This window comes from Haliotis rufescens, unplaced genomic scaffold (genome assembly GCF_023055435.1).
Source record: "Haliotis rufescens isolate VD_foot unplaced genomic scaffold, xgHalRufe1.0.p SCAF_49, whole genome shotgun sequence".
NCBI classification, from domain to species: Eukaryota; Metazoa; Mollusca; class Gastropoda; order Lepetellida; family Haliotidae; genus Haliotis; species Haliotis rufescens.
Window position 1 is genome coordinate 150,057 of NW_025964212.1, and position 26,576 is coordinate 176,632.

A 26,576-nucleotide genomic window follows, 5' to 3' on the forward strand; every position below is an offset into this window, starting at 1 on the left:
TGACAATGGATGATAATACTTGACTTTTCAGTTGTTTATAAAGCAAATAAACACTGACTTGTGTAGACAATCATGTGTTCTCCCTGGCAAGATATAAAGGTCATCTTCAAATCTCAAAAATCAACAGGACCATTTTTGTGTAGAAATGTGTACTTCTGATTATATCTTGAGATTCTTGAACATGGGGACCACAAATTTACATCTTATCAAGTCAAAAACTGTAACCACACCACATAGTGTGGCCAGTCAATGAAGACTCATTAAAGAGGGTGTTTTTCTCACTTGATATGTTTACGGATCTGAGGACAGGAACAGCATAATTGCTATGTTGTCTCAAAAGAGATTTAGACCCTTGACATTCTCTAAAACATTTTTGGATCCTGTTTTAGGAAGAGTTTGATAATCTAGAAGAAACACTGTATTTAATGTAAACTTCCAATCTCATTAAAATCAGATCTTAGCTCTCGTTACCGCTAGACAAAGATCTGAGGACATCCCATTACGGGTGACGTCAGACCGACCTTGCGTGAACTTTGACCGACCAATGGAATGACCAATCAGAAGGCAGCTTTCTCGTGCTTTACGGCACAAATTTCAAATTGGCGACTACGCTTCGAAGCATATTTTGACAAATTCCTGATTACAAATTTAAAACCTGAACAAAAAAACATTCTGGAATGACTAATAGATGGTCTAGATTGTAAGGATTCAGTCGTTAAACCCGTAACTATCGTTCGGAATACCCCACGTTAAAGTTTTCGAGATTGCATGATTAGAAATCACATTCCGACTGTCACTTTCATTATCTGGTAAGCGACCCACTGATTGGTCGGATGAAAGGTCGTTGTGACGTGACCCCTAATTGGATGTCTTTAGATCTTTGTTCAGCGGTAGCGAGAACTAAGATCTGATTTTAATGAGATTGTGTACACTTCTTAAGTGGCATTTACAAGTTGGAATGAGGAACAAGGGAAATAGTTCTATGGATATACAAACGTAAAAAAAGAAGTTGTATATCCATAAAACTATCAAAGAAAACGCACAACTTCATGGATAACCACATCTGATTTATTGCATATTGTGACATTTCGATGTAGATTCTTACACGGTTATCAACCTTGATAACGGTGTTAGAATCTACATCAGGACATAGCTATATGGCTAAAAACATAATAGTCTTGGTTGTGAGGCACCAACTGCATCATCATAAAGTCTGCCGGATGTTTTGCTTTTATTTCCATTTAAAAAAAATTAAAAAAATCCTAATACTTAAATACAATTGAAAATGGAAACAAAAAGAAACGTGCAACGAACTTTATGGTGATGTGGGCAGTGCCTGAGAACCAAGACTATTATTTTTTTAGCCTATGCCATAAAGCAGAAGTTGTTATCCATAAAGTTGTCCGTTTTTTACTTACTACCAACTTCTAAATGCCAATCAAGCATATAGAATTATCTCCCTTGTTGATGTACATTGTACTGACAGCAGACCCACAATTATGTGTAATACGTGTTCAGAACTGGAACCAAATACATGTACTAGCCTTGCTGGTAGTAGCTTAAGGTGTCATATTATTTTCTTGACAATTTAATTATTGTCTCTATTATGACATATCAGCTTGGGTTCAAAATCAAACATATATACAACCCATCAAGACTATTTTCTTTCACCTGACACCCTTAACAGATTACAAGAGACATTTTACCTGAAGTACGTGATAAGCTTTCAAAGATGGAAGAAAATTGTTGTTTATGGAGGATTTCATTGCCATAGATTCAGTCTCCATACCCAGTCTAAACCTAAAGTTAGTGCCCCATGTGAGAGACATGCTCAGCCTCAGGCCTTTTATTTTTTATTATTTGGTTTACAAAAGATTTGGCCAAAAATCCATGTAGGTGGTAAAAACAAAATGTCCAAACAAATGCAGCCACTAAATCATAACTACAAATGCATGAGAAACAGGTTTCAACATGGCAGGACACTGAGTTCGGTGTTGATCGTCAAGGGTTGACACTTGTTTCACCAGATTCCATAATCTTTGCAAAACTGACAAATATTTACAGCAAAAATCAATTTGTTGATCAAATTTCGGGACTTGATCCTATAGAAGTTTCAAGAACAATCACTTTCTAAATTTTGGTTTCATTCTTGAAACAGATATTGTCAAATGTCATTATTTTTTTCCATTTCATTTTTCTTTGATGTCAGCCGATTTTGTAAACCAGATACTAAATAATAAAAGGCTTTCAGATGAGACTGCAACAAGTTTGACACAGCACTGAGATGACAGATTGTTCATTGTGGGTTACACTCCATGTTGCCTCCCTGGTCCTCTGCGTACTTGTTGCAGATGATGCTTCTCAGCTGGTCCACCTCGCCGCGAAGCTCCGTCACCTTGGTCTGCCACTGCACAATGGTCTCAATCTCCGAGTTGCTGGGGCCGTCATCAGAGTAACCAGCTGACATTCCTGGAACAAGAGACACCTTGATTGTCAATATTTATTACAGAAAATGTGTAAGCGATTGATCACGAGTTAGATGTAGCTACTGTGGAGTTATCTCAATCTGAAATATAACAGCTACATCATGGTGGACGGTAGACAATGATCTCCACTGGCTAAATACATGATATTTTTATAGGCATCGATGAAAGCCGTGTTTTGGTCAGGTGGTGGTGGCCCTATGACGCAACATCCAATCTGTCTAAAGATACTGATGATAATCTGCAAGGTCACAGCTAGGTGTTGGTGGTGTGTGGTGTTGGTGGCCAATCCATGCACCATCCACACTGTCTGAAGGCACTGACACATCAGCAAGGTCACAGCCAGGTGTTGGTGGCCCATCCATGCACCATCCACACTGTCTGAAGACACTGACACATCAGCAAGGTCGCAGCCAGGTGTTGGTGGCCCATCCATGCACCGTCCACACTGTCTGAAGACACTGACACATCAGCAAGGTCACAGCCAGGTGTTGGTGGCCCATCCATGCACCATCCACACTGTCTGAAGACACTGACACATCAGCAAGGTCACAGCCAGGCGTTGGTGGCCCATCCATGCACCATCCACACTGTCTGAAGGCACTGACACATCAGCAAGGTCACAGCCAGGTGTTGGTGGCCAATCCATGCACCATCCACACTGTCTGAAGACACTGACACATCAGCAAGGTCACAGCCAGGTGTTGGTGGCCCATCCATGCACCATCCACACTGTCTGAAGACACTGACACATCAGCAAGGTCACAGCCAGGAATTAAGCCTTGTCTGGTAGTGGCAGTACATCCATCCACCATCCACATCATCCAGGCATTTAATGCTAATGTCCTTCCTTCAGAAACAATTCTATCTCACCTTTAGTGCCCAGGAGCATGGAAATGTTGGGATCCTCGCCATGCGCTCGCTGCATACACACTTGTACAAGTGACTGCAGCTCCGAGAAGCAGAAGCCCAGCTCGCGCATCAAGCGCCGCTGACGTTTGAGTGTCTCGTCTGTGCACTGCAGCTCCAGATGCTTCAGCTGCTCCTGCATGATGAGGTTGTGCTCCATCAGATCCTGGTTGGTGGAGCCCAGCTGTGAGCACAAGGTTACAGCTTAATTAGCAACACCTGAATACACACTGGAAATGATGAACGGCACTTACAGTTCATGAGACCAGACCAAAATAATTAGGCTTACAACTAAAAAACTAAAAGAATTGGTTCTCAGGAAATCGAAAGTATAATGCGAGTGGGTGGTGTTTATAAAATTATTTTGCTTGTTTAAACTAGTATGTTACAAAATAAACAGTTATGTGCAGTAAAGCAGTGCCCAGTAAAGCATTAAAGGGTAGTAAACTGCATGAAATATTGTATTGTTTTTAAATATTAGGATTTTTTGCTTTCTTACCGCTGAAATACGAGAAGGCAAGAGGATAAAAATAAACAAAAAAGAAACATTATCATTAAATTATCTATTAGTGCGCATTGCGCATTTATGATTACTGTATTTTCTTGTTTTGTAAATTCTTTTTTTTGTTGTGGGGTGGGGGGTGCTATCTTTTCAGTTCTGGTGAACTCTATGCTGGAGGAGAGTTGAAACAACAATCATGTCAAATTGTATGGTGGCTGAGAGGGGACATCGCTTCATCGACTTCAATTATGGCTGTGAGATTGCAATTAGTCAGTAACAGGAGACTAGAAAGTGATAACACGAGACAAGGAAGTGAGTGCTTCTCGCACAACAATATTGTGTTCTTGCCTCATGCTATCACTTTCTCGTCTCAAGATATCACTTTCTCGTCTCATGATATCACTTTCTCAGCTCATGATATCACTTAATCACAATTTCACAGCTATCATTGAAGTGTAAACTTGTAGATTTAAGGTTACATGATTCTAATTAGGCCCTTAGGATACTGTTAACATCAGACGGACTCCCACTTGCTGGCCTGTGTGAATTTCTTTGTCGCATGAGCTGTAATAAATTTCAGACTATTTATGCATAGTGACGGATTGTGTCAGTCTATATACCATGTGGGAGAGACTTGGAGCAGTCATTCTTGAGGCACAGATGATGCAGTAAGTTAACCAACCTCTTTCATAGCCTTCCTCAGGTCTTCAACCTGGGAATCTTTAGTGGCCACCTCTCCCCGTAGTGCAATCACCATCTCCTCCTCCTGGCTCACCCTCTCGCTCATCTGGCGAGCCTCACTCTGGTGCTTAGCCTCCAGGTGACGTAAACGCCGCACTGTCGTCTCAAGCAGCTGCAACAAATCATACTATCAAATAACACTACAACCTTCTAACAGTCTGCATGAACATTACTTGTTCCATTCCTGCTTCAACAGTACTTTTACCATTCCAAACAAGCTACAGAAAATGAAAAAAATTAGCAATTATAATTTGCATTTGATTTAACCAACATACTTTTTTCGCTTTCTCCAAGTCTATTGCCAATCTCTCCTTTTCCTCCCGCATCGCTTGTGCTTCCACTTCCGCCTTGTAGAGGGCAGCACCTGATCCTTCCGACCTTAGCCTCTCCACGTTGTCTGTGGCCTCGTTCAGGCGTTCAAGCATCTGGTGCTCCCTCTCACTCATCTCCCTCAGGTCCATCTCCCGGGACGACAGAGTCTGCTTGGTCTGCATCAGCTTCTTCTCCAGGTCCTCCAGCGTGGCCCGGTAAACAGCTCGCTCCTCTCGCAGGGCAACCAGGTAATAAGTCAAGAAACATAACACTGGAATGTCTAGTGCATAGACTTGCTCATGGGTACAGAATTTATACCATGTCTGTCGTACCTGTATCTCAGACTGTCAGACAAGATTTCTGCATACCGTATTCGATGTAATAAGCGCCCTGCTCTAATAAGCGCCCACGGCGATATTTGCTAATATATTGGCTAGTGAACAATCCCAATCAGCACCCCTTCCGATTGATCAATGTACACAAGACTTATTTATTCGTGTATAATACGCACTTGTGTGTTATATCACCCTTAATTATGGGCAATTAAATTCTTGAAAAATATATCTGTCGTATGAAAACATTTCAGGCTGTTAGCATAAACCACGAAATTTACGATCTTTCAACTCAAAATAATATTCTAATAAGCGCCCCCTATTTCTAATTTTGAGAGCACCCTGGGCGCTTATTACGTTGAATACAGTAATTGTGGTCTGTCTACACATTGAGAATTCTTGTGTGTGTATATATATTCACCCAACAATATCCAGCTATAAAACGTTGGCCTGTAAATAATCAAAACTGGACGAGATAAACCAATGACTGATATTAAGACCAACATCCCTTGTCACTGGAGTACAATGATACACAACCATTGGGTATCATAGTAGAAGAGGCTAAAAAAGGGAGATGGGTGGGTTTAATGCCACTTTGAAAAATAGTTCAGTTCATGGGTATGATGCTGACAAAGTATGATAATCGGGACAGTCAGGGAATTGGACACCTGAGCAGCGAATCCTGGCAAGCCAACTCTGCATTGCAAATTCTAGAGACACCGATTGATTGATTGGTTGATTGGTTGGTTGGTTGGTTGGTTGGTTGGTTGGTTGGTTGGTTGGTTGGTTGGTTGATTGATTGATTGGCCGAGTGATTGGCCGAGTGATTGGTCGAGTGAGTGAGTGAGTGAGTGAGTGAGTGAGTGAGTGAGTGAGTGATTGATTGATTGATTGATTGATTGATTGATTGATTGATTGATTGATTGATTGATTGATTGATTGATTGATTGATTGATTGATTGATTGATTGAATGAATGAATGATTGATTGAATGATTGATTGAATGATTGATTGAAAGGATATTTCTTTAGCCATTTGAGCTTTCTCCTCCACTGTAGGCAAGTCAGCCAGGTAGCGCTCTAGACTGTCTAAGTTGGCCTTCATGCTCTGATGGTTCGACTTCATCTCCTGAAACTTGGACCGCCATTCTTCCACCTCACGTTGAGCATCAACCAACTTGAAGGCAAAACATATCAACCATCAGTGAACGATTAGCGTGTAGACACAACATGAAAGTGTATTTTCCTGTGACACCATAAAACTACTGCTGATAAGAAAGAAGACTTGTAATCAAATACTTTCATACTTTGCTGATAACAATGAAATGTCAAAAATGTCTCTTTAGTTGGGTCCAATGTACATGTGGACTGAAGTACTTTAGATTTCCAACTTAACTCTGTCTACCAAAACATCAAAAAATTTCAAATTGACATACAACACAAAAGATCAGGACCTGACTCATCACATGGCCCACATATAGTTTCCTGCAGTCACTAAAGGTTGTCTGGCCCTCCATCCTTTGTGTCTGAGCATGTTATACAACCTAAAGGTTTGTTTATACCTCCAGGGAAATACTGTTTTAACTATCTACATGCTCTTAGGAAGAGATACTTAGAGTGTGAAAAATAACACTGACTAGTCAGTATAACTGCAGCTGGCAGAGGACAATTCTATCCAGTGCCTCAACTTATCTTTACTTGAGCCTTGACTTTGGCCTGAGCCATTAGTGACCTTGACCTGATCGATAACTGACCTTGGCCTGAGCCTCAACTGACCTTGGCCTTAGCCTCAACTGACATTGGCCTGATCCATAACTGAACCTTGGCCTTAGCCTCACCTGACATTGGCCTGATCCATAACTGAACCTTGGCCTTAGCCTCAACTGATATTGGCCTGATCCATAACTGAACCTTGGCCTTAGCCTCAACTGATATTGGCCTGATCCATAACTGAACCTTGGCCTAATGCTCAACTGACATTGGCCTGATCCATAGCTGACCTTGACCTTATGCTCAACTGACCTTGGCCTAATCCATAACTGACCTTGGCCTGAGTCTCAACTCACCTTGGCTTGAGCCTCTCTCACGTGAACCTCCTTGTTCCTCAACACAGACTTTAGCTGCATCACCTCATGCTCTGCAGCACTGGAAAATTATATCACTCGCATTCAAAATTGCAATCAAATTATCCTCTTTGTATCAGCGCTATTACTATCATATGCTTATGTTCGTGTATGGGTGATATGACGGTCATTGCACTATGATCAGTGGCAGACACCTGTAAACATAATCACTTGACCTTGTTTAAAATGAACAAGAGCAAGGCAGGACAGTACAACACAACAAATACACACTGCAGTACCTCATGGTACTGAAGTATTTCACATAGGTGGGTGACTGTGGTAAGTAAGTGAGTGAATCAGCGTTAGAAACTGGCACTAGTCCTGTAGTCCTTACCAAACTGCCCAATAGTAAAGATATCCTAAGGACTAGAAGAAAATGGCCCATTTTAAAGGTTTTGCTATATGTTATCATTATAAGGACTAGTGGGCCAAAACTGTTAGTTTCTAACCCCGTGAATGTTAACACAAGCAGTAATATTCCAGCTGTCACCACGGCCTGTAAATAATCAAGTGAGTATGGTTTTACGCAGCTTTTAGCAATATTCCAGCAACACCAGGGGGACACCAGAAATGGGCTTCACACATTGTGCCCATGTCTGGAATCGAACCCACGTCTTCAGGCATGACGAGCCAACGCTTTAACCACTAGGCTACCCGACTGCCCCGTAAATAATCAAGCCTGGCCCAAGTAAACCAGTGGTGGACAGATGACCAAAGATTCATCCTTTAACATACATTGACACACAATCAGCTAGGTTATATATAGTACATGTTGTAAAATATTGCATTTGATTATTATTTATCACAAAAAGTTTGTTTCTGTTGTTTTATAAATTTAAACATTTTTTATGGACTGGTCGTTTATTGTGGGGGGGGTTACATGTGGGGGTGGGGGGGAAGGTCAAAATATAATCCAGTCCAGAGACTAATGTCACCCCATAATAATTGACTAGTCCCTTAGTAGTTGTTTTTCTCTGCATTCAGGCAGACTACAGTGTCACTGAAGCATATGACACCCAATGTATCATGCTGTCAAGTTATATCATGTACAAGTCTTTGCTGTTGGAGCACTACAGAAACTTACTGATATCTAAGGTGAGGTAAAATGGGGCTTAATGCGCATGTAAGATTATTGCACTAATATAGCAACATGCATGCGTGCGTGTGTGTGTGCATGCATGTGAGTGTGTGTGTGTCTGTGTGGCCGCTTGAACTATTCCAGACTAATGCTGGTTTTATAGCTCTTACCCACCGAGATACCATGCCACAGTTTACTATGAATATCCACTCAGACACAGTAAAATGACACTGAGCCGATCAGTCCTTGTTTTATCCCCACAATATCAAAACAGCAGGCAGGGAAACAACAAGTACATCTTTTGGTATGACACGACCAGGATCAAACTATCGAGGTTCCGTTCACTGGGAAAAACACTCTATTCACAAAACCAGAGAAGCAGTCCTACTGGTAACTTAAAGTATTTATAATGTTTTAAGACATGTTTGAGGTAATAGATTTGTGGGTACTTTTTGCTAGGCTAGAGGTTCCAAATGGAAGTTCCACACACAGAACACATACCGTATTCGACGTCATAAGCGCCCAGGGCACTCTCAAAATTACAAAAAGGGGGCTCTTATTAGAATATTATTTTGGTGAAAAAAAAAACCCCGTTAAAAGATGAATTTCTTGGTTTATGCTGACAGCCTGAAATGTTTATATACGACGGATATATTTTTCCAGAATTTAATTGCCCATAATTAAGGGTGCACATAACACACGAGTGCGTATTATACGCGAATAAATTAGTCTTGAGTACATTGATCAATCGGAAGGGGTGCAAATTGGGATTGTTCACAAGCCAATATATTAGCAAATATCACAGTGGGTGCTTATTAGAGCGGGGCGCTTATTACGTCAAATACGGTAGTGTTATCACCTGAGTGACCTACCCTAACTTGATTTCCATCTCATCAATCTCAGCATTCTTTTGGGACTTGCTGTCAATAATATCTGTCCTCATAGCACTGTTCTTGTGTTGTAGTTCCTGGAGGCCATGGAGGAATAGCATTTACATCACACAAATGAACCGACTGATTAAAATATGTAGATACTCCTACATGAAGAGTAGATTGAATATTATCAGGTATTTGACAGTGTCGATGACCTACTTTCAACATTGTTTTTTTCCATTTATATAAGGTACTCAGCATCTCCACGGAAAAGAGATTGACATCTTAACAGTGAGTGAGTGAGTGAGTATGGTTTTACGCCGCTTTTAGCAATGTTCCAGCAATATCACGGCGGGGGACACCAGAAATGGGCTTCACACATTGTACCCATGTCGGGAATCGAACCCAGGTCTTCGGCGTGACGAGCGAACGCTTTAACCACTAGGCTACCCAACCGCCCCTTACATCTTAACAAGACCTTCCTTTGTAGAGTGACTGTAATCTTGAAATATGAAATAAGAGACTTGAAATGAAGACAAAAGGCTGTTTTTACATGTTCTAAATATTATTCCACATTTCAAAGTAGACACAATTTATGGACAACAACTTCTAATGGCAACCCTCATGTCAACGTTTGGGCATAGGTCCTATTTACTAATGAACATGGTATAGAATATATAGGGTAGGTGGAGGATTAACAGTAACAGTGTCCCATCATGTTGTTACAGTATTATCCATCTGTTAATCTCTCTGAAATGTTTCTGTTAATCCTCCACCTACCATATATATTCTGTACCATGTTCATTATTCAGCCTTGCTTGACAACGGTATAAGGAGCATCATTGCAGTGAAATAAAGGAATTGATATATAAATTGTGTCCACTTTGTTAACCGTCAACTTCTAAGACATAGAGAATCTCACCCGAGTGTCTTTTGATATCAAATATGTCAACACGAGTTGCTAAAAGTGGAAAACTTCTGAGGCTTGCCGAGGATTTTTGCCACTTTTATCAACGAGTGTTGATATATTTGATATCAAAAGACACGAGGGTGAGATTTTATTTATCATCCAACATCATTCTTTCAACTTTTTCAATTTGTAGACAGTAATTAGCAGTCTCTTCAGTGTAAAAAGTACTGCTAACAGCTTCAGTAGCAGAGCCATTAGTGATGTAATTTGATTGTGACGTCATGGTAACCAGTGATGTCACAATGGTCTGCAAAGCATTGTGATGTAATTTCATTGCAGCGATATCTACAGTGTAGATATCGCTTGATCTCATCCAAGCGATATCTCCTGTGGGAGCCAGTTTTGGATGATAAATGCCTATCAAACAATTTATTCTACATATGTTCTGTACTTGTGATAGCTTTGGCGAGTGGATCCATAGACCAAGGATGGTCAAGACTTGCCATATACTCAACATATTCACCAAGTAGACTTATAGTAAAAAGGAAAGACAGCTCCTGCACTGGGTTCCCAGTTTCCAAACTCCTGTACCTGTATTTTGAGATGCAGCACATCATCTCGATCCTCCTTGCTGATGATGGCACTACGCAGTTTGTTCTCACATATACTCAAGTCTTCCTCCATCATAGAGATCTTGCTCTTCAACCTGGTGGGAGAAACAAGAACAATCTCACAATAATGTGACAGCTGCGTCTCGTCCACACAGACACACTCAAAATACTAAAATCAGATACAAGTTCTCGAAACCACTGAGGACATCCCATTACAGGTCACGTCAGAATGACCATTCGCAAACTTTGACCGACTAATGAAATGAATAACAGAGGTTCGACATTAGCCACTAAGAAAGCAGCTTTCTTGAGCTTTGAGGTACTAGTTTAAAATGTCAACTTCCATTCCAGACTATACTTTTAAAAGTATTTTGAATCAGTTATACAGCTCGTAACAGTAGTTTTGTGTTAAGCTTTAGAGGTTGCATGATAAGAAAACATATTCTGCTAACAATGTAACATAATAATATATGAATATTTAATTTTTTTATTGCGTGTTTGTATCGTTATCTATCTTTTCAATCAAGATCGTTGATACTACAGTAAACTATGGTTATGATGAACCTCAAAGGGACCACTAATTATAGTTCGTAATAACCGTAGTTCATTATAAGCATATGTACAGTATATAACCAACAAATGGCCGGGACTAAAAAATAAGTTTGTTATGTTGGTCAGTTCGTTATAAGCGTGTTCGTTATAAACGAAGTTAACTGTATTTAATTTTGTTTATCGTTATTCTGACATAACTGGGGGCACGGGTGGCCCAGTCGTCTAAGGAGCTGCGATTCGCTGTGCAGAGTTGCGTCCCTTGGGCACGCCAGAAACCTATGATTGTGGGTTCGAATCCCGGTTCGCCCCGATTATGTTTCTAGGTTTGTCAGCACCATACCCGTGTTCATGGGTTTCACTAAAGTGGTTAACGTATGAGACCTGCATCACTTCGGGCTTTCCTCCCACATTAAGCTGACACGCCGTGATATAACTGGAATAATGTTAAAAGCGGCGTTAAACACAACTCACTCACTCACTCTGACATAACTGTATGCAACCAATCATGTCAGATAAATGGGACATGATCACAGAGTGTCAGCTTGATGTATGTGTAGCGAGGCGTGGAGTCATCCCACAGATGACATCCTTACTGTGTCAGCTGCTGACTAGGTCAACCTCTTTGGTGGACGATGTGGACAAGGCGTCCAACCTGAGGTCAGAATGTCAATGGTTTGAAACCCATCACAGACATTATGGCTGCTCCATATGCAATACAGGTCTGATGATATCACTTCCAGTTTGTGCCATTGCAAGTGGGACTCATGACACAACCTTATAAGGCTGTGATAAGTTGGACATCAGCTAGTTAAAACATGTCACAATAGTTTCACAAGAACCTGGACAGTGACTTTTACCTTTGGCTGTAGAGTAAATTGATATCTTAGACTAGGTCAGTAGGTGTATGTTAAAATTTAGTGTAAACATCATTGTTTTCTGTTATCTTGTGACTTTGATCTTTGACATTGTCATCACAATTGGCAGAAGAACTCCTCATGGCTACGATGATATAGAGTAGACTATCCTTTAATGTCAATGATGTATGGACAAAATCAAAAAGGAGTGCCATTTCACAGGGATTTATTTTATGAAACAGGAAAAAGGGTCCTTCAGGGCCCCTTTGGCTCTAGTAAGGGTAGTGGTTGATTCAGGGCTGAGAGCCAAACAAGAGCAACTTACTTGTGTATGATCATATTCTTTTCCTTGATAATGCTGTCGGCCGCCCTTCTGACTGGGTCCCACTGGGTCTCATCCTCATCCTTCACAGACAGCTGCTGGAACACTCCCTCCATCCCAACCTGCCGAACCCCCTTGTTGTACACACTCTGAAAGACACCTCACAAACATCACGTCTCGTCCTTCACAGACAGCTACTGGACCCAAGCTGTAATTCCCTATCTGATCATAATACTGCTGTTGATCCCAGACACTATTTCCCTAGCTGCTTATCATAATACCGCTGTTGAATCCTGACACTATTTTCCTACCTGCTGATCCTAATACTGCTGTTGTTCCCTGACAATTTTTGTACCTGCTATTCATAATACTGCTGTTGATCCCAGACACTATTTCCCTAGCTGCTTATCATAATACCGCTGTTGAACCCTGACACATTTCCCTACCTGCTGATCATAATACCGCTGTTGAACCCAGACTCTATTTCCCAACCTGCTGAACATAATACCGCTGTTGATCCCTGACACTATTTACCTACCTGCTGATCCTAATACTGCTGATCCTAATACTGCTGTTGATCCCTGACACTATTTCCCTACCTGCTGATCATAATACCGCTGTTGAACCCAGAGGCTATTTCCCAACCTGCTGATCCTAATACCGCTGTTTATCCCTGACACTATTTCCCTACCTGCTGATCATTATACCGCTGTTGATCCTTGACACTATTTCCCTACCTGCTGATCATATACCGCTGTTGATCCCTGACACTATTTCCCAACCTGCTGATCATTATACCGCTGTTGAACCCTGACACTTTTTCCCTACCTGCTGATCATATACCGCTGTTGATCCCTGACGCTATTTCCCTACCTGCTGATCCTAATAGTGCTGTTTATCCCTGACGCTATTTCCCTACCTGCTGATCATTATACCGCTGTTGATCCCTGACACTATTTCCCTACCTGCTGATCATAATACTGCTGTTGATCCCTGACACTATTTCCCAACCTGCTGATCATTATACGGCTGTTGAACCCTGACACTTTTTCCCTACCTGCTGATCATATACCGCTGTTGATCCCTGACACTATTTCCCTACCTGCTGATCATAATACTGCTGTTGATCCCTGACACTATTTCCCTACCTGATGATCATAATACTGCTGTTGATCCCTGACACTATTTCCCTACCTGATGATCATAATACTGCTGTTGAACCCAGACACTATTTCCCTACCTGCTGATCATAATACTGCTGTTGCTGTGTCTGCCACTGTCTCATGTCTCCCTGGCTGCTGAATCCAATTTTCGGAAGTTGGTGGAACTCAGACAGTGTTGATGTCTTGCTGGGAGGTGTCTTGTAGCCACTCTGAAGGTCATGGCCGCTCCGACTGGGTGGTGTCTTCATGTCCATGTAGTCCTCATCATACTGGAGTTTGTCCTCCACAGGAAGCTGGTCGGGCATGTAGGCCTCTTGGATTCTGCATGAACACATACTCATGACATCAGACCATAACAAGTGTGGACATAACAAGTGTCGTTGTGGACCATAACGAAGAGTTTGTCGTATCAGGTGGTCAGGCTCGCTGACTTGGTTGATGCATGTCATCTATCCCAATTGCGTGGATCGATGCTCATGATAATTATCACTGGATTGCCTGGTCCAGACTCGATTATTTACAGACCGCCGCCAAATAACCCCAATATTGCTGAGTGCGGCGTTGAACAACAAACAAACAAAACAAACAAACAGAAGAGTTTATTTAACAAATATGTGACGAGTGGGACTTGTTTATCTTACAATACTGCAGGCAGAATAAACCATGTGGGGCGCAGAAGTTGAATAAAGCTATTCCACTTTAATTTAATAACATTATTTCACTCAAATGAAACAACACTTAATACTGGAACAACTTTCAGTTGGCCTCAATGATACATGGTTGGTTGGTTGGTCTGTTGTTTAACACCGCACTCAGCAATATTCCAGCTATATGACGGCGGTCTGTAAATAATCGAGTCTGGACCAGACAATCCAGTGATATATATCATGAGCATCGATCCTCGTAATTGGGGTCGATGACATGCATCAACCAAGTCAGCGAGCCTGACCACCCGATCCCGTTAGTCGCCTTTTACGACAAACATAGTCGCCTTTTACGGCAAGCATGGGTTGCTGAAGATCTATTCTACCCCGGATCTTCACGGGTCCAATGATACACGGAGAAGGCACACTCTGGGGCAATGGTGACTAAGTTTTACACAAACATTAAGCAAAAATAATTTTTTCTTCACCATTTTATAATATATGTTGATTTAAATAAGCAGAGTTTTCAAAAATTGAAAACATGTAGATAAAATATACCATATTTGACGTAATAAGCGCCCACGGAGCTCTCAAAATTAGGAATAGGAGGTCTTATTAGAATATTATTTTGGTGAAAAACACAGAGTTAAAAGAACATAAGTTTCATGGTTTATGCTGACAGCCTGAAGTGTTTATGTACGACAGATATATTTTTACAGAATTTAATTGCCCATATTTAAGGGTGCATATGACACACGAGTGCACATTATACACCAATAAATAAGTCCTGTGTACATTGATCAATCGGATGGAGTTCTAATTGAGATTGTTCACTAGCCAATATATTAGCATATCGCCGTGGGCGCTTATTAGACAGGAGCGCTTATTATGTCGAATATGGTATGTGTAATTTGTTGAAGGTGTGACTAATTGTTACATGTCTGTCGATGAAGATAAACATGTTATTTGACAACAAATATTTATTATATAACTAGCAGGAATCTATCAGTGACAAAGATCCTCATCTTTGCCAAGATCCACTACTAAACCAACATCATTCTCAAGTGAACATTACCATGATTACGCCGATAAAAAATGCCGAAATAAAAATGAAATACTGTTCAAAGTATAATATACACACCTCACTCTCTCACAAATATAACAATAATTCACAGCCTTTTCACAGAGGGAAGTCATCTGACTGACCTGTATATAGTTTCCCCCTCTCTGGTGGAGTACTGCACAGCACGTTCACTAGGCATGCTAGGGTGGATGCCATCATTGAACTGGGACTCAGGGTAGAGAGTTGACCCCGCGACCAGTCCGTACTTGGAGGGGTGGTAGCCAAGGTGCTGTCCCCCAAGCTTCTGTGGGGAGTTGACTGGGTGTCGGACCACGGGGGATGGCACTAAAGTCTGTGCATCCTCCAAATGAGGTGCCTCCCTCCATCCTTCACACAGATGAAAGGTATTACATTACATTTCTTTCCCTCATAGCCTTTTTTGTAGCATATTCTGATAAGACATTTTCACCATGCTTAATCTCTAATTTTTTTAAAACTGCACAGGCGTAAGATAATGGTGCCCATGACAATGCTTGAGGGTATGTAAGACCACATGCTTCATAGAATGTCTGTCTGCCACAGTTTAACCACAGCAAGGCTAAAAAAAATAATAGTCTTGGTTCTCAGGCACCACCCACATTATCATAAAGTCTGTCGCATGTTTTGTTTTTTATTTCCATTTAAAAAAAAAAATCCACAAAAAAATCCTAATTCTTAAACATAATGCACAAAACAATTGAAAATGGAAACAAAATACGTGCAATGAACTTTATGATGATGTAGGCAGTGCCTGAGAACCAAGACTATTATTTTATTTAGCCTAATATACCTGTGGTGAGGTGAAATGGGATTTAACATCGTGTTCAGGACTACTGCACCTATATATAGCGACATTCATGCATGTGTGTGTGGCTACTTGTACTTGTCGGGACTGATGCCACTTTTACTGTGCAAGCTCACAGAGAAACTATGCTGCATCTTAACATGAACACCTCACTTAGGCACAGTATATTAACTCTGAGCAGACCAGTCCTTGTATCCCCTTAATGACGAGCCAAGGCAGGGTAACAACAAGTACCATCTTTTAACGTCTTCTGGTATGACGTGCTGGGATTGAACCACTGACCATCTGGTCTTCGGGCAGCACTCTATCCACTACACCCTAGAGGAGGTATGTTTGACACATGTCTAAAGCATGAACAGAGTTTGTCTAATCATCTAAGTCTGAGAGCATTAGTGAGTGAGTTGGGTTTAACGCCGCTTGTAACAGTATTCCAGTTATATCACGGCGTGTCAGCTTAATGTGGGAGGAAAGCCTGAAGTGAGGCAGGTCTCAGACGTTTACCACTTCAGTGAAACCCACATGCACGGGTATGGTGCTGATAAACCTAGAAACATAATCGGGGCGAACCGGGATTCGAAACCCACAATCATAGGTTTCTGGCGTGCCCAAGGGACGCAACTCTGCACAGCGAATCGCGGCGCCTTAGACGACTGGGCCAGCCGTGCCCCCTCTGAGAGCATTAGTTACCAGCAGACCTGTGAAGATCTCGGGTAGAATAGGTCTTCAGAAACACATGCTTGCCATAAAAGGCGACTATTTTTGTCGTAAGAGGCGACTTGCGGGATCGGGTGGTCAGGCTCGCTGACTTGGTTGATGCATGTCATCGTATCCGAATTGCGTGGATCTATGCTCATGATGTCAATCACTGGATTGTCTGATCCAGATTCCATTATTTACAGACCGCCGTCATATAGCTAGAATATTGCTGAGTGCGGCATTAAACAACAAACAAACAAACAGTTACCTGCATTAGAATACTGAGGAGCCTGCAGCATCTTCTGATAATCTGGAACACACAAACAACAGGGATAAAACTGTATTCTATTTCAAGTGTGACACAGGCCACTCACAAAGACATTTAGGTGAGTTGTAGAATTTAAGAAGGCCAGGCGTTTTACATTTTTCGGATTACAGACCTGCCGACTCTAATTTTTTAGAAAATGTAAAAATAAATAATCAGATTTCCATTTTTTTTCCCCCACCGATAGACACGATGTCAGTTATTTTATTTGTTATCATCACCTTTTAATAAAAAATATATGAATTTACCGTTGTAAACAAATAAAGAGATACATAATCGATCTTTGTTGATCTCGAAGCCGAACATGAATGGCCTCCCTTGACAATTATCTGTGTTGTAAGTGGTAGACTTTTTACTGTTACAAGGGGCTATATTGTCACAAATAGTGGTCTTTTGAGCACAGAATATGTTCATTAAGTATGCCAAAGGCATTCTGCATTAAAAGAAATGAATCTGGCTTTTTTCTTTTTTGTTCCCTCCTCCAACCCTGGACTTACTCCAAAAATCCGTAATCCTAAAAATAAAAAAAACCTGGCCTAAGTGTGGCAAAACTGGGACTCTGTTACGCTGTATGGCTGTGAGTGTAAACATGAAGTCACACGTACTAAATATAATTGTGTTTAGATCTAGGTCATATCCTTTGACAGAGCTCCAGCTAAGCTTTTGGTGTTGTGGGTATTTTACCTATGCATTTTAAAATCATTGGGTATCAGTAATTCTATCTGGGTATTCAAATTTCTGTTTCCCACTAGTTTTTACACATGTGGGTATTTAAGTTAAATATGTAAAAACACTATTCATCTAGGCCCTGCAAACTGGTTTCGTGTGGGTTCGAGAGCTTTATAGGACTCAAAAATACCACGATACTTCCACAAGAAAGTGTGATGGCAAATGATCATGATGTAACAGTCATCGTGGAGTTTGGCAAGGTTGACGGAATGCCCGTTTATAATTTCAAAATAAGTTGCTGATTTGCTAATCGAATACTTCACTTCACAATCGTTACTTCACAATATTTTGATGATACTCACAAGTTTTATTTTTGTAGCATATCTGTGATGTTCGTTGCGTATTTGATACACTTGGATTTTATTTTACTGCGTATTTCTGCATTTCTGATGCGTATTTTACGCAGATATGCAGCTTATCTGGAGCTGTGTTTGAGGTAAAAAATAGTGATATAAAATACTATAAGAATTGAGTGAGTGAGTGAGTTGGGTTTAACACCGCTTTTAACAGTATTCCAGTTATATCACGGCGTGTCAGCTTAATGTGGGAGGAAAGCCAGAAGTGATGCAGGTCTCAGACGTTTACCACTTCGGTGAAACCCACGAGCACGGGTATGGTGCTGACAAACCTAGAAACATAATCGGGGCAAACCGGGATTCAAACCAAAACCATAGGTTTCTGCCGTGCCCAAGGGACGCAGCTCTGCACAGCGAATCGCAGTGCCTTAGACGACTGGGCCACCCGTGCCCCTACTACAGTGATCGCTCGCTATTGCGCTACCAATGGGGTCCAAATAATTGGTGGGCGTTATAGACGATGAGCCGTTTAACCGAGGCCGAGGCGGGGGAGCGCGCTCGGCAAATCTCAAATCATCAATAGGCCTATGTGTTTATCTCACGTCACGTCAAAATAGTATATATTTTTATGGACCTAGATCTACCTGTAATATCATTCATTTATTAAATCTGTCATATTTCACAATGTCTGAAATACGTATTCCATTCTAATTTATCATTTTTTATCAATAAATTAAAAAAATATTCACTATTTCCCGCGATGTTATTGAAAATAAAATTCTGGGACACACATTTCGACAACGGGTCCGCATCGAACATGTCAAAGAGCAAAATAAAGACTATTTTAAGCAAATCTTTAAATATATTATACAAAGTGATAAATAAAATCAACAAAAATATATCTAAAAGTAATCAAACTTACATCTAAGTTATTATTTCCATCGTTTCGTGCGATCGCGTGTAATGTAGGTCAAATGACATCTATAAGAATTGACTTTCAAGCAAGCTCCGATGTTCTTACAGCTTGCCCCTCACTCTATGAAGGTTCATACTCCAATGAACCCACAAAAAAGGGAGGTCAGTTCTTAATTATGCTAGAGAGATACATAAAACCAGTATCAGGTATATTTGGGGTCAAACGATACATCAGTGCACCCTGAGTTTTCATCACGTTCATGTCACGATACAATACACGATACGCTTTTTTTCTGTATCTATACAGGACAATTCATTTGTTACAATAAATAATTTACTACTTGTTTAATGACCCTAGCCCATCAGTTTTGTCAGTCAAAAATTGCAAAGTGTAAAATTAGATTTTCAAGTTCACAACTTTAAAAAAGCCGCTCCGGACATGCTGTGTCTACAGCTAAATTTTCCTTTTGAACATTCTCTGAAATATTTAGTCAAGAGGTTTCTATTTGACGTGACATAAATAAATGTATCGCGATATGTATCGCATCGTGACCTATGTATCATGATACGTATTGTATCGTGAACTTGCTGTATCGTTTCACCCCTAATGTATACATCGAGCTGTACGTCTACGTTAAACATGTTAAAGTATGGGAGTTACAATCATCTTAACACTGAGAGCTTTGTGAGAGGTACCAAGAAAATGAACTGTCACGACTTCTATCTTCCACTAGGCAACAAAAACTTACGACATCATTGTTCTATAAAAATAATTTCAAAATAAAAAACCAACAAACCTGGAACATTTGTTGAGTGAGAAGGGGGGAGTCCCATGTCTCCCTGCCATGACATGGCTTGTTGTAGACACCTGCCTGGGTGAAGCCTGTCCCACAATCACCACGCCTCATCGAGTTTCACCCCCCATGGTCTGCAACAAGCATGTGGAGCTGATAGTTGTTACACCAAACTGGATCAAGTGCTGATCACAATGTTAATTACAGGCCCCGCACTCCACTGCACACAGCTGTGACTCTGTAATCCAGATTTCAGTTGATTTAATCTGGAAGAATAACACCCCAATATCAGGTTTCAACACAATGCATTGTATAAGAACATATAGCAGGTTCTCATGGTTAGAATTGCTGCTAAGCTCCTGTAGTTATAGTGGCTGTGATTGCAAGTTTGTCACTCAGTCTGATCACTATCAAAGAAAATTAGTTTCAGACCTTGAGTCATCCACCATTTGTGCTTAAGAGAGAGTAGAATTACAATGAGCTTATGAATTCAGTGGAAATCACAAAGGAATATAATGTATATGAAAAGAAACAAAAAAATACTGATAAGTAAAGGTTTGAACAGAGTTTCAGTTGAGATCCTGCATGTTTTTTTCAAGTTCATCCACAAAAAAGTGATTATACTTTCGATAAGTCATATTCAATGCAGTAATTTTTATCAGTCTCTACTAGCTCTGACAAAATCATCCAAGTGGCTGTAACCAAATTTCTTAATCTCTTCATAACACAGTCCTAGACAAATTCTGTGATTCTGCAATTACAGAAATATTTGCAGAAAATGGAACCACTCCTGCAGGATTGCCAAATAAAAGTCCTTGAATTTACCCATCAATTTTCAATATTTTCAATTTTTTTTGATCAAATTATGCACTTGACAGATGACCCAAAATTTAAAAAGCAATTCAAACATACAAAATATGAATCCTTCAATAAAACTGAATTTGAAATGATTAACTCTGACTTTAAAACGTTCTTGTGGTATTATGACTACAAAAACTACATCTAACCATAGATAAATGTCAGTGACACTTTGCATATTTCTTATCCAATGATGACTGTTTATCTTGACAGTTTGGGGAATTATTTCGTTTCGGATTTGGATTCGCATTTTTGAAAAGATTAGCATATATATTTTAGGGGAAAATGGTTATGTTTTTACCACAGAATTTTGTAATTTGACTGCAGAATTCATGTTGGAGTGATAACATATTTTAATCAACAAGAATTAAGTGCATGACAATCTTTGTAATCGATATCGATATCAGTTTCCACCCTTGCCGAACTAGGCTGGAATTCCTGGACTCGATCGTAGTGCCACCAGTGGTTATTACGAGTTATGACCCTTCTAAACCTCTCCTATGGACCAATCAGATTCCCCCTTTTGTGTCACTTGCATTTGATTCAAACAATATGACGGCGCACAGTCAAGACGATCTGATCAATAATCAAGATCTATATTGTGATAAAACGAGTCTTACATCGTGAAGTGCAAACATTGTTTGGCAGCGGCACCAAGAATAGGGATGAAAAATTACTGCCGTCTTGTTGGCAGATTAAGATAAATAAAAATCAATCTAAATTTTTGTTCCAGTCTCATGAAAGTTTACATAACAGGTTTCATCTGTAATCCATGCCTCTCGAAACAGCTTAATAAACCACAAAAGGATTTCTTCTATAAGTAAATACTTACAGTATGAGTGAGGAGATTAGGGGTAGGAGATTGGATATTTGCAAAACATCTTACGAACAATGTCTTTTTATGGATTAAATGTTTTCATGAAAAAAAACTCTGTTCAAGTGAAGTATAAAATTACATTGAGATCTAGTTTACTGAAACATGTTAAAGTTCTTGTGATCATTGGAAACCTATGACATTATCTCAAGTCCGAGACAATCATGTACAATTGGGGTGCTGACATCAGACTGAGTGAGTATGGTTTTACATCGCTTTTAGCAATATTCCAGCAATATCATGGCAGGGGACACAAGAAATGGGCTTCACACATTGTGCCCATGTCGGGAATCGAACCCGGGTTTTCGGCGTGACGAGCAAACACTTTAACCACTAGGCTACCCAACCGCACAGCTGACATCAGATCCTACTTTTGATAAAGATTCTGCTGGTATCATTAAGTTACTTATCTCAAACAATATATGAAGGTTAATAAAGGTTTCACTGACGATTGTCCATTCTCATGAATATGCATGATAAATATTATATACCTGAAACATCAGGACAGTGACCTGTCTTATTGTAAATGATAATTTTTACTCATATGTGATTTTTAGTAATAGAATAACTAACTATAGTCTGCCATTTAAAATATTCAAGTATGTCCTTTTACAGACCCTGAAACAAATATATCCAATACAGCCCATGCAAGTCAGTAATCCTTGGCAGAGGCCATATAATTGTATATCGTTGGCAAGTCTAGATTAATTCAGTTTCCCTTGTATTATATCATATTATGATAATTTAACAGCATTCTTTTTCAGTAAAATATTTTATTTCAGAGACTAGATGTTAGTCAAGACCTGCCAGTGTGTTTAGGTATAACCACCCAGATGGGGAAATGATTAACAGCCTGGGCGGAATAGCAATCCCTGGCTTAACCCTGCTTCAGTCAGATAGTATTTCAACTCTGTAATAAGCACCATCTCAACAATTACAGGCCTTACTTTGTTGCGCTGACACATGTAATTAATGTCACATGTCAACACGGAACAACAGAGGCAGGCAAGCTAAAGCCTATACATTATGGGTCTTGTGATAAACAAATTATACTGACATATTTTGTTGTTGTTAATCAGCGTTTTTAGTGAGTGAGTGAGTATGGTTTTACCCCGCTTTTAGCAATATTCCAGCAATATCACGGCGGGGGACACCAGAAATGGGCTTCACACATTGTACCCATGTTGGGAATCGAACCCGGGTCTTCGACGTGACGAGCCAACGCTTTAACCACTAGGCTACCCAACCGCCCTAGCGTTTTTAGAGTCAGTATTACAATTCAATTATGTGAATATTAAAGTATTGCTTTAGGTTGTTACACACAGTTTTCAGAAACAGTTCTTACGTGGTGAATCATGTTAACTGTTGGGTAAACAGTATTTTCTGCTAGTCGGTTAAAATAGTGATTGTTTTGAATACATACGGGTCGCCGTGGTCAGGAAACCCATACCTGACATTTAGGGCTGGCTATCGATACAGATCATTAGGATCGATAATTATTCACTAAATATTGCTCAATTATCGATCAATATCGGAGAAGTAACTTTGAGCAAATACATGAAAAAGTCTGAAAGAAAACAACATATTTCACCCAAATGGTAAGCATGGTAAGTGGTTGCACATTTATGCTGGGATTACTTTGTGGACATTTAAGATGAAACACAAACAGTTGTTTTCGATCTTCAGCAATTAACATGATTGACAATAACAAGTCTGTTTGGTAAATCTAAACTATATTTCATCACAAAGATTCATGCAAGATATTATTGATGACACAATTTTCATATCTATAATCTCTAATATTTCTTCCCAGCAACTATAAATCTCTAATATTTCTTCCCAGCAACTATAAATCTGACTATCGATCTTTTTAGCCAGCCCTACTGACCTTATCTTAAGTTATCATATTTCAAGAGATTATTTAAGACAAATTAAACACGTTAAACAACTCCTGATTCAAAACAACTTGCTGACTTATTTACAGTACCATGCTCATTAAACTGAGCCTGAAACACAATCTAAGTGCTCCAATTCAGTATGCACAAACGTTGTGATTGGACTCAGAAAAAAAACATACTGCGTCATGACGGACACAGAATAATATTCATTGCACTTACAGCCCATCAAAAGCAGTTATGGGTGTCTGTCATTTCATCCATCAATGATGACAGCTGTCCACATGATCATTGATTCATTCCAGGCTCTAAAGTAATTACCAAAACATACGGTACACTACACCATATTATTACTCCACAGGACAGAGCTCCAGCTAAGCTTTTGGTGTTGTGGGTATTTTACCTATGCATTTTAAAATCATTGGGTATCAGTAATTCTATCTGGGTATTCAAATTTCTGTTTCCCACTAGTTTTTACACATGTGGGTATTTGAGTTAAATATTTAAAAACACTATTCATCTAGGCCCTGCAAACTGGTGTCGTGTTGGTTCGAGAGCTTTATAGGACTCAAAAATACCACGATACAAGTGGGATGGCAATTGATCATGATGTAACTGTCATCGTGGAGTTTGGCAAGGTTGACGGAATGTCCGTTTTCGATTTCAAAATAAGTTGCTGATTTGCGTATCGAATACACAGGGTTACTTCACAATATTTGGATGATACGCACAAGTTTTATTTTTGTAGCATATCTGTAATGTTCGTTGTGTATTTGATACGCTTGGAATTTATTTTACTGTATATTTCTGCATTTCTGATGCGTATTCTACGCAGATACGCAGCTTATCTGGAGCTCTGCAGGACCCTTAAAATTTATTAATTGGGGTACCCTGGACACCCTCTTTTGTAAGTTAAGGTAAAACCATACTGAGGCCCTTTGACCATGAAAACATTGTCTGCAAATCATTCAGAATTAATTCAATCATTTCTGTTATCATGGTGATAATAATATCTTCAAGCAACCATACTGTTAAAAAAAGTTGAGTTTATCGAAAATAAGAAAGATTTTCTTCCCAAATGGCTGACTCTAAAAATGATATCACTGAATATATGGTTCCTTGGTGATAACTAACACACAAATACAACTTCATAACTCTTACATTGCTGTCATAAGACATAGGGGCCTAATTGATGGATTGTAAAAGAATAACAATTCCCTCCAGTGCATAAATATGATTAATATAGGGGATGGACTAGAAAAGCAAATTCTCCAGTAAATATGCTCATATAGGTATGGCTGGTTTACATTGTGACTTTCTGTGTCGTTTGAGCCCTACCCCTCATCCACAACGTCACTTTATCAATCGAGGCCTAGCCTTGTGTTCGTAGTTTCTGTACATCAACTGAAACGGTCATTACTACATTAGTCGTAGGAATACTGACTGAAAAAAGTCTCAAATACGTACAAGTGTAGACAAAAACTAGGCCTTAAGACCGGTTTCCAGTGAACATCGATACCGAATTCATAGAATTCCGTCCTTTTCTATTTGGGGAACACACGCGAAGGATTTCTCTTATCAACCGGTGTCAATGTCAACAACTTGAAAAATGGCGTCGATCAGTGCTGCCACCTTACGGGCGGGCAAAACAATGAAGACCGCTAAAAGAAAATTGTTGTTCACTCAAGTTCACACACTCTGGGGCAGTGGTGACTTGGCATTGCAATACCGCAAGTAAATCTGGATAGGAGATTGTGAAGTCAATTTCCAGTCTAGGTCATATATAAGAAGGTATACACATAGGTATATACGTATTTTGCTTGGTCCAATCGATTTTATAACTGAATTGTTTGAAATTGAGGCATTGTATTCATGCAGGGACTCTTAGATAATCAAATCATTTTGATTGTTTGTTTGTTGTTTAACGCCGCACTCAGCAATATTCCAGCTATATGACGGCGTTGTGTAAATAATCGAGACTGGACCAGACAATCCAGTGATTGACATCATCAAACGATCTTATCCATTAATTAAACTTAAATTATAACCAAGAACCCTAACAACTGTAAAAACGAAAATATTCCTTTAATCATCTTGGCGAAATTTAATTTACACTTTCATAAAAAATAATTCTGATACAGTTAATATATATTTCGTCGTTGGTTTGCTGTTTAAACTGCACCCAACAATATTCCAGCTGCACCTCACCAGTCAAAAACAGTCTAATTTGGACCAGACAAACCAATGATTGATATTAAGAGTGACGTTCCATGCCGCCCGGTTACGACGACACGCAATCTAACAAGTAATCGAATCTGATTGGTTGACTCAGATTACGACAAGCACAAGTCGCTGGAAACATATTCTAAACCGGGTCTCCATGAACAAACTCTCGGGCAAAATAAAGTACACCCCCCTGTTTGATGGTAGCTACATATATGTTTTTCAATGATGATGTTTTTGATGGGGGTATCATAGTTGTATTTTGTACCTTAAGTTTGCAGTGTTTCGGCGACAGATTTTAATTAGCCTAGTAACGTTTTGATAAAGTTTGTAATTTTTGGGTCAAATCTAAATTTGTAGTGTATACTGTCTTTTGCACGACAGTTTATCTTTTGTAACATGACTACGTCGACATCACCTCTCAAAACTACGATGGCAACTTTGTGAAATACATTTTTAGCTGCTTTAATGAAAATGCGACGAGGAGGATTTACTTTTAAAAACAGAAAAAAATTATAAATTTTTAGAATAAGTAAACATCAATTTACCATCTTTGCAGTAAATTATTAGTTCAAACTGTACACGGTCGAACATATTAATTGTCTGAATTATTTTCATAATAATGACAGGTCGGCTCGCGTTAAAATATGAAACAAT

General features: G+C 39.8%; 1 protein-coding gene across 2 annotated transcripts; it reads right to left on the reverse strand.

The window, feature by feature from the left end:
* Positions 1-890: 890 nt before the first annotated feature.
* Positions 891-25,310, reverse strand: LOC124139004 (centrosomal protein of 85 kDa-like). Of its 2 annotated transcripts, none has more exons than XM_046505952.2 (14): positions 25,164-25,310; positions 20,073-20,203; positions 17,279-17,320; positions 15,614-15,857; positions 13,841-14,084; positions 12,604-12,749; positions 10,853-10,967; positions 9,352-9,446; positions 7,345-7,423; positions 6,303-6,455; positions 4,911-5,195; positions 4,577-4,747; positions 3,357-3,576; positions 891-2,469 (listed from the first exon to the last, which is right to left on the reverse strand). In XM_046505952.2, exons 2-14 carry the CDS (start codon positions 20,125-20,127, stop codon positions 2,297-2,299), a joined length of 2,022 nt encoding a protein of 673 aa, XP_046361908.2. In that variant the 5' UTR covers positions 20,128-20,203; positions 25,164-25,310; the 3' UTR covers positions 891-2,296. The 2 variants fall into 2 exon arrangements, with proteins under 2 accessions (XP_046361908.2, XP_046361909.2); XM_046505953.2 differs by having other exon boundaries at positions 20,073-20,335.
* Positions 25,311-26,576: the final 1,266 nt, after the last annotated feature.